This window comes from Hemiscyllium ocellatum, chromosome 20 (genome assembly GCF_020745735.1).
Source record: "Hemiscyllium ocellatum isolate sHemOce1 chromosome 20, sHemOce1.pat.X.cur, whole genome shotgun sequence".
NCBI classification, from domain to species: domain Eukaryota; kingdom Metazoa; phylum Chordata; class Chondrichthyes; order Orectolobiformes; family Hemiscylliidae; genus Hemiscyllium; species Hemiscyllium ocellatum.
In genome coordinates this window covers 18,543,691-18,568,645 of record NC_083420.1, presented here as the reverse complement: position 1 = coordinate 18,568,645, position 24,955 = coordinate 18,543,691, and the positions used below count along the sequence as shown (strand labels likewise).

The following is a 24,955-nucleotide window of genomic DNA, read 5'->3' as shown; positions in this document are numbered from 1 at the left end:
ATGTGAATTTAGAGGTATAAGTCTGAGAGGGTGCGCGTGAGTATGGGAGTGTATGAGAGAGAGCCTGTACATGAGTGTGAGTGTGAGTGTGAGTGTGTGTGTATTATATATAGTGCAGTGGGGTCACCTGTAGTGTGACATGAACCTAAGGTTCCGGTTGAGGCCATCGCCATGGTTATCGAACTTGGCTATCAGCCTCTGCTCAGCCACTCTGCATTGTCGCTTGTCCCGAAATCTGCCTTGGAGGACAGTCACCCGAAGGTCTGAGGTCAAATGTCCCAGACTGCTGAAGTGTTCTCCAACTGGGAGGGAAGACTCCTGTCTGTTGATTGTTGTGCAATGTCCATTCATCCGTTGCTGTAGCCTCTGCTTGGTCTCACCAATGTACCATGCCTCAGGGCGTCCTTGCCTGCAGCGTATGAGATCAACAATGTTGGCTGAGTCGCATGAGTACATGCCATGTACATGGTGGGTGGTGTCCCGATGTGTAACGGTGGACGCTCTGACACATCTTGCAGTGTCTACTGTGACAGGATTGTACGGAGTTGTCCTGAAAGCCAGGCAGATAGCTAAAAAAAATGATCTGTTTGAGGTTTAGCGGTTGTTTAAAAGTGAGGAGTGGAGACGTGGGGAAGGTCTTGGCGAGTGCTCATCCGCCTTGATAAGGTGTTGCAGGTCACAAAGAACATGGCGTGGTTTTATTTGGCTACTGGGAAGTACTGAACAATGAAGGGTCCCCTGTCGGTTGCCTGTCTCCTGAGGAGGTCATTTCAGTTTCTCGCAGTGGCACGTTGGAACTAGCAGTCAATGAGTTGAGCATCATACCCCATTCCTATGAGGGCACCCTTGAGTACTTCCAAATGCCTGCAACATTCCTCATCTGAACAGATCCTGTGTGTGTAGGGCTTGTCCTTAGGGGGTGGCTGTTTTTGTATGTTTCGGGTGGAAGCTGGAGAAGTGTACCATTGATGTTATCCATTGGTTTACGGTAGAGTGAGGTGCCCATCCTTGATGGAGATGCATGTGTCCAAGAATGAGACAGATAGTTGAGAGTAGTCCATGTTGAGTTTGATGGTGGAATGAAACTTGTTGATGTCACTATGTAGTTTTATCAGTGACTCCTTGCCATGTGTCCAGAGAAAGAAAATGTCGTCAATGTACTAGTTATATAGTGTTGGTTGGAGGTCCTGCATTGAGAAGAAGTCTTGTTCGAACCTGTGCATGAAAATGTTGGCATATTGGGGGGCAGATGTGGCCCCCATGATTGTTCCGTGTGTCTGGATGAAGAACTGGTTGTCAAAGGTGAAAATGTTGTGGTTGAGGATAAAGTGGATGAGTTGTAGGACATTGCTTGGAGATTGGCAGTTGTTGGTGTTGAGTGCTGAGGATGTTGCTGTGATGTCGTCACCGTGGGGAATGCTGGTGTAAAGTACTGAAATGTCCATTGTGACGAGAAATGCTCCCAGTTCGACTGGTCCGTGGGTGCTGAGTTTCTGCTGGAAATCTGTAGTGTCGCGACAGAAGCTGAGGTTCCCAGCTATTTTAGTTTGTGCATCCTGGTTTATAATCTGAATGTCAGCATAGATTCTTAAATCTGGTAGAAGAGCCAGACTGTTGTTTGCTCTAAGCACATGGGTCCCTGCTGTGCTGAATCAGATGTCTGATGGTAGCAAGTTGCCACTCAATAGCCCTCAAGGTCAATGATCAGTTGTAAAATAAACAAAGACTTGCATGCTTAGAGCACATTCCATGACCAATAAATGTTTCAAAGTGCTTTACTAACTTTTGTCATGCAGTAGTGTAAGGAACCATGTAATGAACATTTGTGCACCATTCTTTTCTTCAATGACCATAATATTTTGCCTAATAAATTTAATGTTGGAGAAAAAAATTGGGCTAGCTGGTGTGGTTAAATCACATTTGACAATAAACTCTGGATAGTCCAAGTATTCAGTCCTGGGAAACTGCAGAAAAATAAAAGCAAATTACTGCGGATGCTGGAATCTGAAACCAAAAGAGAAAATGCTGGAAAATCTCAGCAGGTCTGGCAGCATCTGTAAAGGAGAGAAAAGAGCTGATGTTTCGAGTCGAACTGACCCTTTGTCAAAGCTAAAAAAAAGGGATACTGCAGCATTGAATAGTGAAATGATCTCCCAAAGAGTAAGTTAATCATTTTAATCATGCTGTCACAAATAGGGATCTATGCTAAAGGCAAACACTAGCCAAGGTTCACTTATAAATAGAACTGTCTCTGGTGTAGGATTAATTTTTGTTGAAGGATTAATTTTTGTATTATGTTTTAATGTGCCTTAACTGTTACTGTCATAAATGACTTGTACCTTCAAACAAAATTGTTTTCTGTAAGGATCTTCATTAATCATTTGCATCACATGATATTTCTGTATATTTAATAGGGTTTGATCATTTTTAATAATGTGCAAAAGTAAAGGGCTGTATTACTGGTACAGCAATGTCCTTTTTTGAAATATTTGTTTTAAAAGTATGTCATCTGCTATTTATTCTTTTACTTGTTGCTTTTACAAATATTTTGAAGATTTTCCCCAGCTTCAATATATCCCTTGCCTTACCAAAGAAAACCAAATAATTTGAATATAGGCGTAGTAAAGTCATGCTCCAATAGCACAGGAGCTTGGTTAGACCACTCTTGGAGTACCGTATATAGTTTTGGTCTTCTATCAATCACCCAGACGTGTTCCCAGGATGTTGGGTCAATTGTAAGAAAAGAGAATGAGCAAACCCAGCCTATATTCTCTAGAGTTTAGAAGAATGAGATGCAATCTCATCAAAATTGACAAAAACATAAAGGGGTAGACATGGTCAATGCAGGTAAGATATTTGCCTGGGTTAGGGAGTCCAGATCCAGTGATATAATTTAAAGATAAGAGAGGTGCCACTTACGCCCAAGATGAGGGCAATTTCTTCTACTCAGAGGATTGTGAATCTGTGGACTTTACAGCAGAAGGCTGTGGAAGCTTTTTATTTGTTGGTTAAGGTAGTGATTGATAGATATTTGATTATCAGTGGCATCAAGTTATGAGGATGGGTGAATAAAAGTCATTGAAGTGTAAGATTAGACATGAACGTGTCAAGTGATGGACAGATTCAACAGGCTGAATGGCCTACTACTGTTCCTACATTCCGACTCGAATACTGCCATTAAGTTGATCTATTTGTGGAATACTACAGGTGCTGGAAATCTGAAATAAAAACGAAATGCTGGAAACTCTCTGTGTCAAGCTGCATCTTCCCCTCACCTCCATTAGCAACCTTTTTATCTTGAGCTCTGAGCACCCTAACAGCCTGTTCCTTCTGTCTTTCTGTCCGCAGCTTTTTAAAAAAAACACAATTTTCCAACCCCTTTGAGTTCTGGAGAAGAGTAGTTTTGGACGTGAAATGTTGAATCTGGTTGAGCACTTTAGTTTTAATTTGAACAACGAAGGGTACCCTGTCGGTTGCCTGTCTCCTGAGGAGGTGATCACAGTTTCTCGCTGTGGCACATTGGAACTGGCAGTCAATGAGTTGACTGCAGGATTTTGCTTTTATTGAGACCTTACCACATTACCACAAACTCTCCACTCCCCTCATTCTTTTTGTCATGTTACTTATATTTGAATGCTGTCACTTGAGTAAGAGAAATGGCAGATCACGTTGTGTGAGGAAATTGAGTAATCTGTTTGCTGTTAATTACTGCTCAAGAAGGAAGTGTTGCTGAACAAAGAGTACAGGTTCACAGCTTCTTGAAAGTGGAGTCGCAGGTGGATAGGACAGTGAAGAAGGCGTTTGGTATGCTTTCCTTTTATTGTCAGAGTATTGAGAACAGGGGCTGGAAGGTCATGATGCGGCTGTACAGGACATCGGTTAGGCCACTTTTGGAATATTGCATGCAGTTCTGGTCTCCTTCCTATTGTAAAGATGTTGTGAAACTTGAAAGGGTTCAGAAAAGTTTACAAGGATGTCGCAAGGGTTGGAGGATTTGAGCTACAGGGAGAGGCTGAACAGGCTGGGGCTGTTTTCCCTGGAGCATCGAAGGCTATAGGGTGATGTTATAGAAGTTTATAAAATCATGAAGGGCATAGATATGATAAATAGACAAAGTCTCTTCCCTGGCTTGGAGGAGTTCAGAACTAGAGGGCATAGGTTTAGAGTGAGAGGGGAAAGATATAGAAAAGACCTAAGGGGCAACTTCTTCACGCAGAGGGTGGTACGGGTATGGAATGAGCTGCCAGAGGAAGTGGTGGAAGCTGGTACAATTGCAACATTTAAGAGACATTTGGATGTATATGAATAGGAAGGGTTTGGAGGGATATGGGCCAGGTGCTGACAGGTGGGACTAGATTGGGTTGGGATATCTAAGCGACATGGACAAGTTGAACCGAAGGGTCTGTTTCCGTGCTGCACATTTCTAGGACTCTAATCAAATTGACACAAAAGGAGGGCATTTGACCCATCATGTCCAAAATGATCAGGTCACTTTCCATTCCTGTTCTATCCCTGTAGCCATGTGGGTTTATTTCCATCAAGTGTTTATCTGGTTTCCTTTTGAAATCATTCACAGTCTCCGCTCCTACGTTCATAGTAGCAGCGGGTTTGAGGTCATCCCCTCCCATTGCATAAAACAAGAAAAGGTCTTCACCACAGAAGTTCTTTCCTGCCTTCTTCTTCTCTTCTCTCTCCAACCCCTCCCCCCAGTATCTCTTTCCAAAATCTTCAATCTATGCCCCCAGTCCTTATAGCATGAACAAATGGTAACAACTTTTTTCTTTATTTATCATCCATACCTTTAATTTCTGCACACCTCTAGCAAGTATAATTGGCTCTTTTGGAGGATGAGGAGTGGGTGGAATTACCCACTTTGTTCATTTACCTCCTCTTCACGTATCCCTCATGATGGTTAACAAAACCATTTTATTAGTCACATTTAATTAATGGGCATTTGGTGAAATGAGTACTTATATTTATTACTGGTAACTTAATATTTCATTTTAAAGATGTGATATTCTGATGTGTGGTGTCATAAAGATGGTTGCTAATTAGATGCAGGTTTAAGTTATACATGCTTTCCCTTGATCGTTAAGCTCATTTTAGTTGGAATCAGGAGCAGGAGGATGTCATTCAGCCTATCCAGCCTGCTCTGCCACTTTCCAGCATTATTCCCCATGGACTTTGACACCTTCAATATCTAGAAATCCGTTGAACTCTGTCATGACATAGTCCATGACTAAGCATTCACAGTCCTGTGGGGAAGAGGATTCTAAAGATTCACCGCCATCCGATTGAAGAAATTCCTCCTCATCTCAGTCCTGTATGGCCTACAGCTTACCAGATGTTCCATCCTCTCAAACTGGACAACAACAATCCTTATCCATATGAAACAACCTTCCTGCATCCACCCTGGAAGAAGTTTGTTTGTCAAAAAGATCTCCCCTCTCCCTTCTCAGCTGTGAAGAATATAGCCAGTGTCCTCATTGTCTCCTTACCTAACAATCCTACATCCTAGAATCACCTGATAAGGAGCAGCGCTCCGAAAGCTAGTACTTCCAAATAAATCTGTTGGACGATAACCTGGTGTTGTATGATTTTTAACTTTGTGCACCCCAGGCTAACACCAGCATCTCCAAATCATCCTAGAATCAGTCTGGCGAATCTTCCTTGGGTAAAGAAATCTGTTCTACTGGGACTGTCTCATAGCTTTATAAACCAAAATTGTAAATTCAAGGACATTGGGCGGCACGGTGGCACAGTGGTTAGCACTGCTGCCTCACAGCGCCTGAGACCCGGGTTCAATTCCCGACTCAGGCGACTGACTGTGTGGAGTTTGCACGTTCTCCCCGTGTCTGTGTGGGTTTCCTCCGGGTGCTCCGATTTCCTCCCACAGTCCAAAGATGTGCGGGTTAGGTGAATTGGCCATGCTAAATTGCCCGTAATGTTAGGTAAGGGGTAAATGTAGGGGTATGGGTGGGTTGCGCTTCGGTGGGTCGGTGTGGACTTGTTGGGCCGAAGGGCCGGTTTCCACACTGTAAGTAATCTAATCTGAAGACATTAATATTACTACTTTGAATTTACTCAGTTTATCTTGCATCTTAACAAAGTGTTAACTTTTGGTAATTTAGGGGCATTCAGTAGTACTGTAAATGAATGCATGCTGTTTATCAAGAGCAAGTCATACCTGCAGCATTGAATGGTAAGGATAGAGGTCCGCTTGATTTTGATACTGGTTTGCTGTTTTGAACTGGGTCAAGCTACAGTTGTTAAGTGAAACCTCTCACATCTCATCCTAACTGCAATTAAAACAGTGCAAACATAAGGACTTCTAAAGAAGGGTCACTGGACTTGAAAAGTTAATTCTCCTTTCTCTCCACGCATGATGCCAGACCTGCTGAGTTTCTCCCAGTCATTTCTGTTTCAGATCTTCAGCATCCTCTGTTCTTTATTGTGTTCAGGAATAGGGTCATGATTGACTTCTCATCCCCCGAGTGTATTCGTCTTTTATTATTCAGATAGCTAAGTACATTCCAGCTGTTTGTGTCTGTGTTCCATAGTACTCCTCTCTCTTCCCCAGCTCCCGGATAATGAAACAAAATGCTGCAAAATGCAGAAGGATGTTTGAAAGCATGCTTAGTAAACGCACATTGTTTCATTCACTAGCTGATGTTGCAACATCTGACTGCATCGCAGCCCTTTGCACAGAGGACTGTGTCTGACTTTACATGCATTTGAATAGTAATTAGTAACCTTCAGAAGGAAGTTGCATATTCATTGATATTGTGGATGTTGCTGCAGGAGAATGGAGGGAAAGGCCTGCACCTGGTATTCCGGTTCACTCTGCACATCAGCCCATTTATCTCGCTGCTGTGTGAGTGGTTTTGTACAGCTGCAAATATGAAGGCCTTAGCCAGATTCGGAAAAAAAAACATTTCTTGGAATAAGCTGCCATTGGTAGAGACGGGTGCAATTACAGTGCAAGATTTAAAAGATGTTTGGACAGGTACGTGAAATAGGAAAGGTTTAGAGGGCTATGGATGAGATGCAGGCCAATGGGACTCGTTTAGTTTGGGATACCTGATTGGCAAGGACGAATTGGACTAAAGGGTTTGTTTCTGCACTCTGACTCTACTTCAAAGCTGATATCTGCTTTTGTATCAGCAACCTAACCAGTGATGGGAAGTGATAGTGATAACTAAATTCCCTCACCCTTGTGGCAGCTGTTCTTTTGATCCCCTGGGACTGAATGAGTTGATACTTCATGGTCATGCTGCTGTTGGAGGCACAGCTGATGCTGACACTGCATGGTCATGACGATAACTGACTGCAACTTCCAACCAAATCACAAGGGACTAATTTTAAGCAGGGCTCTTTCTTGACTTGCTTGCAATATAAATCCTCCAGGCTAACCTGCTATCCCAAACTAAATGCTCCCATGTCCCTGCATTTGCTCCATATCCCAATAAGCCTTTCTTATCACTGGGGTCAAGGGAGTCCAGAACTAGAGGGCATAGGTTTAGGCTGAGAGGGGAAAGATATAAAGGAGACCTATGGCACGCCTTTTTCATACACCGGTGGTACGTGTATGGAATGAGCTGCCAGAGGAAGTGGTGGAGGCTGGTACAATTGCAACATTTAGGAGGCATTTGGATGGGTATATGAATAGGAAGGGCTTGGAGGGATATGGGCCAGGTGGGACTTGATTGGGTTGGGATATCTGGTTGGCATGGACAAGTTAGACCGAAGGGTCTGTTTCCATGCACTTCTCTATAACTCTATGCATGTATCTGCCCAAATATCTTTTACATCTTGTAATTGTACCCATCTCTCCCATTTCCACTGGTAGCTTATTCCATGAAATGGTTATTTTTATCAATATAAATTGCAAGCATGAAATGGTTCCAATTTACACAGGACTTTACCAGTTGAATTTTTGTTAAATATTCTTGAGGATAACCTGTATTTGGTTGCCATCTTGTGAGCCTCACTGTAACGTGGAGACATTTTGAGACCAGGTTTCGGTATAGCTCGGAGGACATCGTCATCTTGGCTGTTGTGGCCAGCTGAGCTTCACTCCTTGCCATGATTTTAGTGTTTCAGATGGTAGAGATGTTTTAGTGGCTCAAGGGGTGAACCGGTATCATCGCATACTCCCCATTTATCCTTTGCTGATAGCCACTGTGTTAATGTGGGTTGTCTAGGTGTTAGACTCACCAGATAGGATTATTAGCGCAGACCAGGTATTGCAAATGTTTCTTTCTGGATTTGTAGTGTTCAACCACTTACCACTCAGTTGAACTATCAGGGGAAAACTTTGTGTTTCTCATTAATGGTCCAGTGATATCCATAATTCTTTCGAATTGACCAGAAATTTTTTTTTTTTTAATTGACTCCTCTGAAATTGATTGGAGTTTAGAAGATGTATTAAAGGTACTTCGGTTTTTGTTAGTTCTAAAATGCTTTGGCGGGTCGATGTGGACTTGTTGGGCCGAAGGGCCTGTTTCCACACTGTAAGTAATTTAAGTAAAGTTGGTGTTGATGTGCAAATAGTTTTTTTTGTCAAATTGAAGAGCAGAAAATGGAATAAAAAGACATCTCTTATAACATCATGCCACTTTTGAATCATGTAAACAGTAGGCCACTTCGAGGAAACTAATCTGGACTGCATTATTTCCTCTGCGGATTGCAGATGGAAAGGAATGTAGGGATATTTCTGGGAAATCCAGTGTTTGATTTCAGCTAATGAAAAGCAGACATTCTCTAGCAAATATGGCTAGAACAGATGTAAATAAATTAGGACCTTAAAAAAGAAATCAAGTGGTGCCAGAGTGGCTCAGTGGTTAGTACTCACAACCTCAGGGATCTGGGTTCAAATCATCCATTGGGTGACTGACTGTTTAGAGTTTGCATGGTCTCCCTGTGTTTGTGTGGGTTTCCACTGGGTTCTCCACAGTTCAAAGATGGGCAGTTAGGTGGATTGGCCATGCTTAAAATACCTATAGTATCCAGGGGTGTGCAAGCGAGATGGATTAGCCATGGGAAATGCTGGGTTACAGGGATAGAGTAGGAAGGTGGGTTGGTATTTGGAGGGCTGGTGTGAACTCGATCGGCTGAATAGCCTGCATCCACACTGTTATGATTATATGATAAATATTGATTGCCTAATGTAATCTTTTGGCCTTTATTGGTTGCTTCATTTTTCTTGCCTTCTCTATTACCTGCTGAACCCGTATACTGTTTTTTTTTGTGATTTATGCATGAGGGCTCCCAAAGCCCTGAAGCATTTTACTACAAGATTGTTGTAATGTACATTTTTCTGGGTGAATTTATACTAAATACATTCTCCTCAAAAAAAATGGTCAAGTGGAGGTTGTGTGAATGGCAAAATATCAATTTTTTGTAACCCAGAGAATGTTGGTGTCTAGAAGTTGCTGCTCAAAATGGGGGTGAGGCTCATTTAAGCAATACTTAGAAGTACCTTGAAATATTTTAAACTATAAGGTCTGAGATAAAGCTGGAAAATGAAATTAGCCTGAACGTTTTCTTTCTCAACTAGCACAGACTATAACTATCTGCCTAAGTCCTTACTGTCCTTTGCATTTTACCTTCTTGATTGGTCCGTGGGGACTAATACAGGTTCGTGACCTTGGCAAAGTTCCAGATTCCAGTCATGTTCAGCATTTCACATGGTGGCTGCAACTCTAAGCTTCAGCATAAGCTTGGAACAAATAGCTGTAGACCAACACTATTATTACATCCATAATTTTACTTTATCCTGCTGAAAAAATTTCATACTAAATGAAGTTAATTTTTTTTTTGGATTAATGCTGTATGTGCTTCACCTAATCCATCAGGAAGTGACATGGATGAACTCTGCAGTACTCCCTCTGATTTACATTGAGAGTCCTGTGTAACATTGCTCTTTCTGCCTGTAGATCTATTGATGCAGAGCTGATACCATGTTATGATACTAGGCAACAGGCCTGGGATTGGTACAGAACTAACTCTTGTATGTTTCTGAAAAAAAATGTTGCTAATACTCCACAAGACAAATCAAAAATGCCAAATTTCAAATGATCTCAATTTATCCTTTGGGAGAATTAATTGCTAATTGATTGTAAAGTCAACACTGATACATTCATTAATGATCTGGATGAAAGAACTGAGGGCATTGTTGCTGCATCTTCAGATGACAGAAAAACAGGTTGATGGACAAGTAGTGTTGAGATGGCAGGGAGGCTGCAGATGGATTTGGACAGTCTGGGAGAGTGGGCAAAAAGGTGGCAGATGGAATACAATGTGGGAAAGTGTGAAGTTATGCACTTTGTAGGAAGAATTGAAGTGTAAATTATTTTCTAAATGGGGAAAGCACAAAGGGATTTAGGAATTCTAGTTCAGGATTCTAATTCCGTGTAGGTTCAATTGACATTTAGGAAGGCAGACACATGTTAGGCATTCATTTCGGGAGGACTAGAATACAAGGTTGGGGATTTACTGCTGAGGCTCTGGTCAGACTACATTTGGAACCTTGTAAGCAGTTTTGGGCCCCAAACCTTAAGAACGGTTATGTTGGCTTTGAAGCGAATACAGAGGACGCTTGCAAGAATAAACCTGGGGATAAAGGGCGTGTCATATGTGCAGCAGTTGAAAACTCTGGATCTGTACTCAGTGGATGAGGAGAGATCTGATTGAAACTGAAAGAATACTGAGAGGTCTGGATAGAGTGAATGTGAAGAAGATGTTTCTATTAATAGGAGAAGTGGAGGGTATAGACACAGTGTGAAGGGATGACCCTTTAGCACTGAGCTGAGGAGGAATTTCCTCAACCAGAGGGTGGTGAATCTGTAGAATTCATTGCTGCAGAGAGCTGTAGAGGGCAGGTCATTGAGTATTTTTAAGACAGAATGGATAGATAGATTCTTGATTAGTAACGGGATTAAAAGTTAGGGAGAGAGAGCAGGAGAATGGGGTTGAGAATCATGTCAGCCGTGATCGGATTGTAGAGCAGTCTCGATGGGCTGAATGATCTATTCCAATATCTCATGGTCTTTTGACATGTTGCCGAGGAGAAAACACCAGGGAACCATAGGCTCCCCACCTTCTGGGTAATTCAAAAAAGTTGCGAAGACTGAACATTTTCTTTTCTTCGCAGGGAATGGGTCTCTGAGAGTGAATGCCCACTGCCCATTTAAAACAGATGAGGCAAAATGATTTCTCAGTTGAGATTCTTTGGAACTCTGCTTCCACTACCTTTTAAAAGTAGAGTCTTAGAATATTTTTAAGGCAGGGTGGGGTGAGGAAGGTTATCAGATGTAGGTCCGAGTGCAAAGTTAAAGTTCAAATCACATCAGCCATAACCTTTATTGAGAGAAGGAGCAGACTCGAGGGATTGAATGGCCTACTTTTGGTTGTAATTCCTGTGTTCACCTCTGGCAAGCATAAATGAACCATGTTATGAGCTTGACTATCTTCAGTTGGTTGTTAGTGTAGCTGTAAGCGCCATTAAAGATTGAAGAGTCCTATGAAATGAGTTTTCGGTTTTGAACAATGACCTGGCTGAACCTGGTCTGCGTATTTCAAATAATGAAAGAAACATCTTTCATTTGAGTAGTCAGTCACTGGGATTTATAGCATATATACTTAGTATTGTACAGGCACTGCAATTCATATGTGACAGTGCACTTTGTATGATCGGCAGAATGTACTTTGAGCCTTGCAGTTTTATTTTTCTTGTTTGTCACAAAGACTGAAAGAGAAAAAGCTTTATCAACATGTAACACCTTTCAGCTATTCTGTGATGGAGAGTACGATTCAGAGTTTTGATTGTGGAAATAAGTTAAAATTCAGATTCCTTCCACTGTGCAATTTTCCTTTTTTCTAAAAAAAAGTATATAATGTTCTAACATTGTTTTCTGTGATCTCTGGGTAATGTTTTGTTTTCTGAATATTCTACTCAAACTGAAAATGTGTGATCGATACTATGTTTTGAAAGAATTTCTCACTGTCCAAATACAGTATAAAATATGCACATGCGTGCACACACACCACGAGCAGTTCATAATTTATATTTTCTTCCCCAATAATAGGGAATGGACTTAAAGTAGAAGACTGGGTGTTGCTCTAGATTATGACCTCAACCAAGAACAATCGCTACAACCGTTTCTCTGGAGGTGCCGCGAACATACCTGTGATAGACAATACCAGCATTGTAAGTGCCATGTATCATGCCAAGTAGATGGAGTTGATCTGTTAGGAGGTAAACCCAAGAATTTCTACATTATTTCCCTGGAACAATAAGTTTTTATGGCATTTTCTGAAATTTGAAACCGCAAATTGAATAGCAGAGCATGTGCAGAAAGCATGGAGAACTGTAGGGCCTGTCCTTTTTGTTGTTTTAGCAACCCTCAAGTCCTTTTCAATCACTAATTGCCAGAGGGAAGGGAACCAAGCAAATACTACCCAAATACGTTGTGTCGGAGTCTGAATTTCAATGGGAAAATAGCGGGGATTGTAACTTGGAAGACAGCCAACAAAATTTTATAGTAATCTAGTGAATATAGGTGAGTAATTGGTACTGCCATTGCCATCAACATCTCTGGCTCCCATTGTTGCTGTTATTAAATACGAATGGATATTGGACGATAATATGGTCAGAATTGACAGCAAATGTTTTTGCCATTCCCCAAAGTAGATAACCTGTTGACGTGCACATAAGACATGCGTATGGGTAATGGACCCTGGGGAATTTTTATTGGTAGACTCACTTATGGAGACTGACTTCAGTAAAGAATCAATCCTGTCTAGAAAGTGGAGGTGGACAGTATTAGCTGAAAAAGCAGGTTAATGGTATTCACCCAGAAAGCCTCCATTCCTACAATAGTATGCTTGAAAATTTACCCAATACAGATGCTACAGCATAGAAGCCTTTTTACTATGTAACACTTTTCTTTTAGTTTATTATATATTTTGTTAATTACAGGAGTTATGAAAGAGATCATCAACCAGTCAGGAACCGTTATTAAAATTAGTTTTATTGAATTGTGTTACATTGCTGCAGCAAATCCAACTGTCAGGTGTTTGAATGAGTGCCATCATGCTGCCACTCCTTTCTCTTCTAGTGGTGCTCACATTGGGGAGAAATGTGGTGGAACTTAGCTAGATACAAATCCAGTCAACCCAAAATTCTAGCTAGGGATCTAAACTGATTGCATTACCACTGCATCCTCTTCTCCAGACCAGGAATTTAAACCTTTTTTATTTTCCTTCAAAAACAGACAAGGATGGAAACTACTTTTGGTCCAGCGTATTCTACTGTTACAACCATCACTAAAGGTAAGCATGACTGTTATTTGAAGACCACACAGGATTGAGTGAGTGTAGTGAAACTTTAATCATCTGATAAGTTTGAAAGTCTCACCAATTCTTGATAGTCTATCCATAAAAGAAGACTGAAAAGAAGGTACTGTGGTTAGCACTGCTGCCTCGCAGCACCAGGGACCCGAGTTCAATTCCACCTTCGGGTGACTGTCTGCGTGGAGTTTCTACATTCTCCCCATATCTGCGTGGGTTTCTTTCGGGTGTTCCGGTTTCCTCCCACAGTCCAAAAATGTTCAGGTTACTTAGATTGGCCATGCTCAATTGCCCATAGTGTCCAGTGGTCTGCAGGCTTGGTGGGTTAATCATGCGAAATATAGGGTAACAGGGATAGGATAGTGGGGTTGGGATGCTGTTTGGAGGGTCACTGTGGACTTGATGGGCCAAATGGCTTGTTTCCACACTAGAAATTCCATGATTCTATCTGTGTTGAATTATCCTTCTGAGCTCGTCAGCTGCGGTCTACAGTCTTTTTATTTGTGTGATTGAAGTTTTAAAGAGTAAAATGTATAATTCCACAGCACTTTCTTGGTTCACTTACTACTGATTCTAAATGTTACCATATGTTGTGGATTGGTCTATAGCAAAATGAAGTACTGTTCAGTCAAAGTGGTCGAAATAAATGCACAGCTATCAATTTATTATTAATTCATTGCTAAGTATGTCAGCCTATAATGACAAGATTGCACTGTATGGACATATTAAAATCTAAAGTTAGTCAGGACGCTAAAGTGAGTCACCATTAGAATACCCTTGAGTACAAAATTTGCTGTTGGCACATTTTATTTGATTACAAGTAATGAAATATTTGTCTAGCAGTTAATTTTGATGAAGTACTGACAGGAAATGATTTTATTATTATGATAATGATCCTCCGTGATAGATTTGAAGGAGAAACTAAACTGAGGCAGCCCTGGCCTGGTGTACCACATGAGAAAAATAGAAATATTGCTGTGACATGCAACTTTAATCACACATTAATTTTCAGGCATGCTAGGTCCATATATATGAAATGTTATGTTTATGCCAAACCATAAACCAACAAATAATAGTTACACCAGCCTTGACATTTTTAGTGAAACTGTCAGGAATGTGCCTGTGCAAAGGTCTGTAGAGAGATGCAATGATTTTTATTGAGGTTTGACCCAGCAGCTCTGTGACGGAGGACTTGGCGCAATACGGCTGTTCACCAAGATCCACACAGAGACAAACATTGATCAAACCTGAAGGACCATCAATTCAGAGAAGGACGCTGTTTGGTCTGTCTGAAACTTATTGCTGTTCCAGTGCAAAGAGTTGATCTTGACTGGCACATTCCATGGTCCAGGGCTATGTGCTGAGGGACACCATAAAGCTTAGTGCAACTGCCAACTAGGTGCAGTGGGGAAAGACCACAGTCTAAGATCTTTCGGCTGAAGTATAGCAGGGGTCTAAGAAGATCTGAGACCCCCTCATTTGCCTTAAAGAAATGTAAAAGGTTTCCTTTCATGATTATAAAATGCCTTTTTGTTGCAACTGGATTCAGATTGTAACTAGGAATATCAAAAGTTCGTTGTATTTTCTGCAAAGTCTTGTATTTTTATAATAATTTGTGAATCAAATATATTTTTGATATTAAAAACCCGTATTGACTAGAGAGAGAAAGAATCTATGCGTTCCTTTAGCTAAGGCAAATGGCAATGGGGAATGCATGAAATATCATGCAATTCCCCCACTTTCTAGTTGTTTTCTTATCCCACCATTTACATTCACCTTTTTCTCAATGTTTCCTTTTTTCCTTTCCTTCCTACAACATTTTCCTCTACCTTTCTTTCCTCTCCACCATTCCTGTATTTTCACGCTTCTTTCAGTGTGTTTCTGTCTTGCCTTTCCTCCATTATTATTTCTTATCTCTTCCTTTTGCCTCCCTATCATCATCATCATCTTTATTTAAGCTTCATGTCATGCTGTATTGCTTGGCTTACTTCCTGCAGTATTGGAAAGGAATAGATTGTGTGTAACAGTGCAAAAATGCACAGTTTGAACAGATCTGTTAATCTGGGCATGGCAGTTTTAAAGTAGCCTGGAGAAAACTGTTTAAATGAATATTAGCAAGTTGGCTTGCAGAGAGTTCTGGTCAGGGCTTCCAGACTGTGATAGGCACAGGCTGCAGCAGTGACTTCAGTTGCAGTACCTAGGAAGTATTTCTCATTATTCAGCAACCAGCATTTGAAATGCTAGATTTTTCTGTGATTGGCCATAACCAATACATAACTTGACAATAAAATGCTTGACCAAGTACAAGTTGATGCATTAAAAGTATTTAGATTTTGTACTGTGAGAAAACACAATAAAAATACACTTTGTGGAATGTTGAAGTGCCAGTTTTAGACCATTTTAAATGAAGGAGGGATAATTTTATTCTGTTGGTGTACAGCTGATGGGACAAATACCTTCAAGCAGCATCGACGGACCCCTTCATCGTCCAGCACCTTGACCTATTCACCAAGGGATGAGGATGATGTAATGGTAGGTACTTTGCAGCTACAGTTTCTTTCAATATCTTTAGTATTGAACTCTACCACCATGTCCTCAAATCCTGTACTCAGTTGGAAAAACTCCAAAGGGTCCAAGTTCTCTAGCCTTCTGAAAATGTTACAGACCTCCTCTGAAGCTCCCCCTGTTCTCTGGATAGTAATGACTTACGAGTGCAAAAATATTCCTGATAGCTTGATTCTTTATGTTTAGGAATTGGCCTCCTATCCCACTGTGTCGCTTCTTCTATTTCTGTGTCCTTTTGAGTAATACAGGTAACCATGATACAACATTCCAGTTGCCTCATCAGGATCAGGCACAATTTTAACGTCTCAAATTCAAAGTCACAACCTTAGCTGTGTATGCCAATGTTTTGTTTTCTTTCCTTGCCGTGTTTGTTTTTTCGCTGTATATTTTGAACTGAGTTTTAATGACCTTTCCACCGAACTTTCTAAAAGTGCTTTTCCTACTATGACCTCATGTAAATCCCATTAAAGGTATAACCTATGGTCTCACCTCTACTTAATCTCATGACATTATGTTTGCTCCTGTTGGGTTGTATCAGCCACCTCACTCTCTGCCCAAAGACCTTGCATGCCTGTATCTTTCTGGTGATCGCACTATATCAAGGTTAGAATTACCTAACTTGAACATCTTGAGCAATATTCTTACTTCTAAATAATTAATAAACATTTAAGTCAATGATTGTTCCAATGGCAACTCTATGGGACTCTACTGCTTGTACTCTGACACTTTTTGACATCATCTCAGACACACATCAGTCCACTTCATTATTTTACATGTTCTATGGTCATGCACCAAGTAAAACACTAAAAAATAGGAACAAGAGTAGGTCATTTGACTTTTTGAGCCTGCTCTGCAACTCAATAGGACCATGGCTTGTCATCTATTTAGAACCCTGTTTCTGCTTTTGCCCCATACCCTTCAATCCCTTTAGCCCTAACAACCATATCTGTCTCCTTGAAAACATTCAACGTCTTGGCCTCCACTGTTTTCTGTGACAGAGAATTCCATAGACTTATTATTCTCTAGGACAAGAATTTTTTCCTCACTTTGGACCTAAATGGCCTACCCCTTATCCTTTAGAGGGTGACCCCTTGTACTGGACTGCCTTGTCATCAGGAACATGTTTCCTGAATTTTTCTGTGTTGCAGTGTTAGAATTTTATAGGCTTCCATGAGATTCCCCCCTTATTCTTCTGACCTCCAGTGAATATAATCCTAACTGATCTAGTCTCTTTTCATATGTCAGTCCTGCCATCCCAGGAATCAGTCTATCATGAATACTAGTATCAACTGTTTTCATCAAATGCAGATGGATAGTAGCTGCTTTGTCACCCGCATGATCCGTAAGCTCCTCCAAGCATAACTAAAATTAGCCAGCAATAACCTGGCTTTTCCGAATTCATATTGCCTTTCTCTCATCACACTGTAACTTTTCATATGATCCTTTGATCCTCTCTCATAGCTTTCCAAAATTCTCCCCCACAATTGAGGAAAGTCCATAAGTCTCTCGTTTTTGAAGGTCTATTTATCTTCTATTTTTGTTTAAACAGTTCCACTTTGTTTGCTAACTCTGTGATGATGACTGCATTCTTGTGAACTTTGAACAATTACTATATTAAATGTATTAAATATGTCAAGAATCAAATCTAATTTTTTAAAAACCTTGTTACAGACTTACAGGCTTACTGTTTGTAAGTATTATTGGAATAGGTGCTGTTGAAAGAAGTAGTCACTGGGAGAGTGGAATTTGGCAAATGTCCACAGTTTTCACCTCAGGAAATGGTTGCTCCATATCTGAGCATTTTCAGAGAAATGGGACATTATATATATAGGATTGAGCTATTACATTTTAACAGCTCCGTTTGGGTTATACTTTGTGTCCCTAAGGTTGTGGGAAAGCTGTGTTCTCGTTGCAACTCCTAATTAAGTAGCATGAAACTTAGAGTGGACCCTGCAATTCATCATGCTTTTAAATAAATGAAGACCTGCTGAATTTTTCTCTTCACCTACCATTCTATATTCAACTTTAGATTAGATCAACGACATAGTGTAAATTTGAATGATAATAAGTTAACTTTTTTTTGACCAAAACTTGCCTTGCTTGTCCTAAGTACCTTCCTGAACTGTTTCTGAAAGTTAAATGCAAATTTTTAAGTTGTCTGTGCAAAATATGTCAATGGCATATTTTATTGCCCTTGGTTAGGCCCCCAGTGCAGGAAACAGCAAAGTGCGACTCATGTTAATTGAATAGCAGGAAATCACCAGATTTGCTGGGATAGAAAGGTTGCAGTGATTAGGACAAGTGCTGCTGCAGAGTGCTAATGTTGTCGTAGTTAGCCCAGCAAATGCCTTTACTAAGTTATTAGAATGTGGAGATAAAGCGATTTTTAACTGAAGTCCCAAGGTAATTTCTTGTGTATTTTCTTGTTTGAAGTGAAGTACAAGATACTAGGTTTTATTTATCTTGTGTTTGAGTTACCTTTATGGCTGACTGCTTTTGTGCCATTACAACGAGTTGGTCTTTGATGTGCTTTTCCCAGCACTTGAATCCTGTGGTAGCATGGCTACGTTTTATAAATAGTTAGGTAAATGGAACTGCGGAATAGTTTATAGTTTTTGCTCCTTTTGGATCTGTGAAATATATATTATTACTCACTGAATGTTGCATTGAAATGGGATTTAATGCTGAATTTGTTAGACCAACTCAAAATGTATTCAACACATTAGCTGCATTGTTAAATTGTTTATTAATGATTTGTATAGAAAGTGTTCAGTTTAATTCTGACTATTTCTGTTTTGAGCCTGCACTTAAAATAAACAATAGTGTTAAATGGTGTAAATGATAATGATCAGAGTTATATAAGTAGAAAATAAATCCTGTTTGTGTATAGTGTATGAAATGCAAACAATAGTGATGCCTTTTTGCAGCCTCCTATCAGTACTCCACGTCGGTCAGACTCAGCGATATCTGTTAGGTCACTACACTCAGAATCCAGTATGTCCCTACGATCTACATTTTCTCTGCATGAAGAGGAAGATGAGCAGGTGTGTGAATTGTCAGTCTTGGGAATTGTTTGGGGAAGGGAGGGCAGTTAAAATGAGATTTAGTTATACTTAAAACAGGCAAGAGCTTAGATTTCCGCATCCGTAACGTTTTCTTCTGTGCATTTTTATCGCTTTATGATTTAAATATAAATGTAACTAAATCCAGTCAAGAGATACAAAATTCAAGCTACCACTAAAATGTTTCAGACTTTTGTCTAGAACTAGAAACATAACAATTGACTTAGTCTGGTGATCAACTAACAAAATTGCTGAAATGACAGAAAAGTTTCCTTTGCTGAGTCCTTCAAAACTGCCACTTATCTTGCTATTTATTTGTAAGATTTTATTTAGAAATTTTTTAATGAAAATGAAGTGAGGAAGATAAAGTCAAACTAAGTTAATAGCTTGTTAAATAAACTTAAACTTAAAAGCAAGCTAATTTGCATTCTCTGTGAAGTAAATCATAATTTTAAATTGTCAGCATGTCACTCTGGTTTGACTTTTTTGGTGTCCATACCATGAATAATAATCTAATTTGTTTATTCCAGGGACCATTGGTTTTTGCAGAACAGCCTTCGGTGAAGTTATGCTGCCAACTTTGTTGCAGTGTGTTCAAGGATCCTGTCATCACAACATGTGGAGTAGGCATTATAATTCTGAATTTTATTATATACTCTTTTTATTTTAAAGTTTGGAATGCATTAATGAATTGTTGATGCAATCAATACCCCAGCAGTAACGATCCCATGCAAGATAGTAGCATTTTTACAGGACAGTAAAATGATAAGAAATTTCATGTAATATTCTTTCAATGAGAAAAGTCCACAGCTTTTGTAGTTCAGTTGAAGCACTGCAGTATTTGAATTGACCATACCTTGCACTCCAAATGCTAAAGATGAGTGGGCAAGAATGTGGCAAAACTAGCTGTCTGACTTGAGTCTCTGGCATCTTTGAGAACCAAGAGTTCATCTGGAGTGATGGCCGGAATTTCTGCGTTGTTCTTTTTGCTGGGGAGTTTTCCCACTGAGAGTGGGCACTCATTAAATGACTGCAATGTGAAAATAGTGCACTTAGGTTGTACTGCGTTCCTTTCCCTTTTTAACAATGTGTATCACTTTGCTCGCTAAGTTGGTGGGTTTGTTCTCACCAGTTCAGTAATCAAACCAACAACCTGAGCTACAAATCTCCAAAATCTTAATGTGAATCGTGTTAATCTTTTTGATTCCTTGCATATAATTTTTATTTCTTGTGGTTATTATTCAATGTGATTCTGATTGTAATTAGTTACTTTTTGTGTGGAGTAAAGAAGTTATTCAGTGTTTGGTTTTTGTATGTGCCCATGAACTTAGCTTCAAACAAAAGATAATTCCAATAAATAAAGATAATGATGTTTTTGGTATGGCATTTAACAATAATCATATTTGGGTTCAACTTTAGTATATAATATTGCTTTGTTACCAGTCCGCTAGTTTTTTTTTTGGAGATATCATTTACAGAATGGTCTCCTTGTTAGCTGCATAATGTTAAAGCTCTCACTCAGGAAACTGAATTTTCCTTGTTAGCATGGAAAATCCCTTCAGGAAGCAGGCATGTTGGACATGATATCCAAGTTTGACAAGTGTTTTCAACATACTGTGCAGCTGCAGGAATTAGAATGGGGAGGTAGTTAAATACCAACAAAATGAAGCTTGCAGTCCCATGCCAGTAGCTGGTACTGAGGAATAAGTTGCATGTTTTGCACGATCTTGTAAATTAGTCATGGCTTTTACTGTAATTTGGGTGAATCATGGATGTTTGGCTGGGGGGAGGGGATCACCCTGTGCAGAGTTGGCACTTTTTTGTTTCTTTTCAGTTGAGTCAGGAAGGAAACCCTTGTAATGTATCAACTTAGTACATTAAACATGCTGCTGGAATGAACCAGTTTGAAACACAGCTTTCAATTCTTGTGAATCTTTCTTGCAATAATTGAAATGGCACTTGGTAACACCAGTGTTTCTTTTTCTTTAAAATAGCACACATTTTGTAGAAGGTGCGCCTTAACATCTGGTAAGTGCCAGCTTTTCTGTACTAAACTACTGTATCTTTCACTAACTGCACACCTTTCACAGGGATTGATAAAATTTAATGTTTTAAGCCACCTATGAGCATTTTTTAAAAAACTACATTCACAAAGACCTGTCACAGCAGTTTATAGTTTGAACATCATAAGTTGCAACATTTTGTTTTGCAGAGAATAAATGAACCATACAGCACAGCACCACTGTCTTGAATATTTTTGCTTCCTTTTAACTACTTCTTTTTGTGCTTTCAGAAAAGTGCCCTGTTGACAATGCAAAGCTGACAGTTGTAGTTAATAACATAGCTGTGGCTGAGCAGATTGGAGAGTTGTTTGTCCATTGTAAATATGGCTGCCGGCCAGGTTCAAATGGAAAACCAGGGGCCTTTGAAGTTGACCCATGTGGATGTCCCTTCACTGTTAAATTGAGTGGTAGAAAGTAAGTTGAACTTCTTAAAAAATAAATGTGTATCATCACTCAGCTAATTTAACAAATCACTTTTCAGCAAAACTCTGCAATTTGCAGTTTTTACGATTTTTAAAAAACTGGGCAAATATCCAGTCAGATCTAAAGCATGTGTTGATTGTACTCATCGCACTAATTTATGAGAAAATGTTTTCCAGTGTTTGAAATTATCCTTCTTGGGAGACAGCATCTTTGCGCACAGCAAGCAGTCTCATTCTTTAGTTGAAAAGCTTGGCATACATGACTTCCTGTTTTACTGTCACTGTCCCTAGACATTATTCACGTCTCTTGAAGGCCACTATCTGGTTCTTCAGATAAGCTGACTCTGGCAGAGAATGGATTATGTTTTTAATACAAAAGATAATGCATGTTAGTAGATACTGAATGTTAGTAAATTAGACAAAGTAATAACGTGTTTCAATTGGCTGCTCAATTACATTAATCTGCATTAAAAAATTAACCTCAAACTTGATTAAACTTTAAAATTGTCAACATATTATTTGAGAATAAGAAGTCAACTATGCAAAAAAAAAGCAGTAATTCCTATCCAGCTGTGGCTGTAAACAATATTCCCATATCTTTTGTACATACACTCGGGTTTTGGGATCAAGAGTTTGAAGGCTATAATTAGCTCAAGAACTTTGATTCCTATCAAACAGGTTTGAAAGTTAAGATAATGGATCTATCTTGATCTAAGGTGCATTTTTAAACTAAACATACATTATACTGCTTTTGATTTCTAGCCACGTAGATTATACTAAACATATTTGCAAATATCCTCCCAGAATAATCTAGTGCACAAGGTGTTTGTCATATTTTTCAAGTGGTTGCTTGAGTTTTGTCTCATTGCTGGTAAATCTGGGGTCAAACCTTAGTACTAAAGTTTACCATGTAACCCATGCTATTGCTTCATTGCAGTACTGAGGGCTTGCTGTTTTGTTGAAGATTCTCTCCTTTAAATAAAGACCAAAGTTCGAGGCAATTAACGTAAATAATTCGATGTCATATTATTGAGAAAGAGCAAAGCCATCTCCCACATAAATGAATTGAATATTAATTTTACTTAAAAAAGACTGCGGATGCAGAAATGCTTGCGAAACTCAGCATCAGTTATAAAGAGGAGCTTTTGGACTCAAAATGTTAACTGTTTCTGTCTCCACAGATGCTATCAGATCTGAGTTATTCCAGCATTTTCTGCCGTCATTCATCTTGATTGTTTCAGCATGTTACTTTTGTGCAAACTGGCTGCAGTGCTCGCAAGTAACAGTAGTGGCTGTTTCACCATCCTTCTCTTTGTGAAATGTTTTGGGAGATTTTGAAATCGGGAAAGGCACTAAACGAATACAAGTTTCCGTTTTCTCTCGTCCTTTTTTCTCTGTCCTGTAGATTGTAATTCTTCACTACTGTTTCATTACGGCCAATGATTTTTGGGGGCAAGCATTCGTACCACAGTCCCTCAAACCTCCCCCACCCTCACAAATACAAAGGTGTAATATTGGCTTAATCAAACTTTCACTAATGAACTCTGCCTGCCAGAGTGTGTCAGATTCCTGCACTTGAGGCAGACTATTTGAATCTGAAGTGCCAGCTTCCCATTTTCAGTGCAGTCCGCCTGTTAATCGTTGTTATTGTGGATCAGATAGGTCAATCAAACCATGGCTAATATAACAGTCTTGGTTGAAAACATAACCTTATTTCAATAGTGACACCATGTGCTTTTATTATAGTCTACTTGACGCTGGAGTATGTGCAGAAGGGGCATTTTATAATGTGATCTCAAAATTTCTCCTATTTCAGTTTTTGTGACAAATCCTTTTTGTTAACTAAATTCAAAGGTCTTAGAAATAGATGAAGGCTTAACGAAGTAGAGCACATGAAATAACTGCTTTTTAATTGCAAACCTTGTGTGTAACTGCTGAGAGTTGAGGGTGATGAGTTGCTTTTACATTTGCAATACAGATCAGAGAGTACGTGTACTGATACAAATTGAATGCGCGTTTCCTCATTAAAGGTTTCATAGAAAAATTGTAAACTGATCTGTTTATGAAATTCATTTATAATCTTGCTACAAATAACAACAGAATTGATTCCTGAATTAAATAATCTTATCAGAATGAGTTGTGTTGCTGCAGAGACCATGAGGGCAGCTGTGACTACCGACCATTTCGTTGTCCTAACAATCCAAATTGTCCCCCACTCTTAAAAATGAACCTTGATGCTCATCTTAAAGAATGTGAACACATCAAATGTCCTCACTCCAAGTACGGGTGAGTATTAGTGCTTCTGCACAGTATCAGCTCTTCACTTGCTCATTTTGTTTTAATCCGCTAACATGAAGTTTTATTTCTCTGAAACTTGGTTAATGTTTTATTCACTAACTCTAAAGGACAATCAATGTGGCACCATTATTCAAGGTATAAAGGGATAAGCCAGAAAACTTCAGGCCAGTCAGCCTAAATTCAATGGTGGGGAACCTATTTTGAGGGGCAGGCTTAATCTGCACTTGAAGAGGCATGGAATAATCAAGAGCAGTCAGCATGGTTTTGTTTAGCAAGATGTTTTTGTGATTTGTATCCAGTGGTTTTCAGCAATCAGTGTTGTGGTCCTTGATGTTTGTGGTTCGACTTTAATGTAAGAGGTTTGATCACTGAGTTCATAGATGATACGAAAATTACTGGAGTGGTAAATAGTGAGGAGGATAGCCTTAGATTACTGGAGAGTGTAGATAGACTGGTCAGTTGGGCAAATCGGTGACAAATGGAATTCAATCTTGGTAAGTGAGAGGTGATGCACATAGGCAGAACAATATGGCAAGGGAATGCATGACGAGCAGTAAGACCCTTGGAAGGACTGAGAATCAGGGTGGCGTGCTGTGCAAATCCACCAGTCCCTTAAGATAGCTGAACGGGCAGATAAAGTAGTTACAAAGGCACATGAGATACTACCTTTTATTAGCTGAGTCAGAGTTTAAGGGCAAGGAGGTTATGCTAAAACTGTACAAAAAGTTGGTTAGGCCACAACTAGAATATAGTGTACAGTTTTGTAATCCGTATTGTGGGAGAGATGTGATTGCACTGGAGAAAGTGCAGAGGAGATTTACCAAGGTGTTGCCTGGCTTGATGCTCTAAGGAAGAGGGATTCGTTAGTTTGGGGTTGTTTTCCTTTAATCACGGGAGATTGAAGGGGGAATTGATTGAAAGGAATAGAATTTATGAAGGGGCTAGACAAGTTGACAGGAGAAAGCTTTTCCCCTTGATGGACAGATCAGTGACCAGAGACTGTAGATTCAAGGTAAGGGGCAGAAGGTTTAGAGGAGATTGGCTGAAAGATATTTCTTCATGAGTGTGATGGGAATCTGGAACTCTCTGCCTGTAAGGCTGGTAGAAACAGAAATCTGCATTTAAAAAGTATTTAGATGTGTACTTGTGATGCCATGGAATGCAAAGCTACAGGCCAATTGCTGGAATATGG

General features: G+C 39.7%; 1 protein-coding gene across 3 annotated transcripts in view; it reads left to right on the top strand.

Annotated features, from left to right (window-relative positions):
* Positions 1-24,955, top strand: part of traf7 (TNF receptor-associated factor 7) — a 66,212-nt gene that overhangs the window by 23,867 nt on the left and 17,390 nt on the right. Inside the window, exons 2-9 of one of the 3 annotated variants that reach the window (XM_060840543.1) lie at positions 12,090-12,211; positions 13,278-13,335; positions 15,794-15,885; positions 18,846-18,962; positions 19,511-19,603; positions 20,975-21,008; positions 21,274-21,457; positions 23,617-23,751. In XM_060840543.1, the coding sequence (XP_060696526.1) occupies positions 12,131-12,211; positions 13,278-13,335; positions 15,794-15,885; positions 18,846-18,962; positions 19,511-19,603; positions 20,975-21,008; positions 21,274-21,457; positions 23,617-23,751 (794 nt within the window). In that variant the 5' untranslated portion in view covers positions 12,090-12,130. Of the gene's footprint in view, positions 1-12,089; positions 12,212-13,277; positions 13,336-15,793; positions 15,886-18,201; positions 18,322-18,845; positions 18,963-19,510; positions 19,604-20,974; positions 21,009-21,273; positions 21,458-23,616; positions 23,752-24,955 lie in introns of those variants that run through there. The other 2 variants (XM_060840544.1, XM_060840545.1) reach the window with 2 other exon arrangements.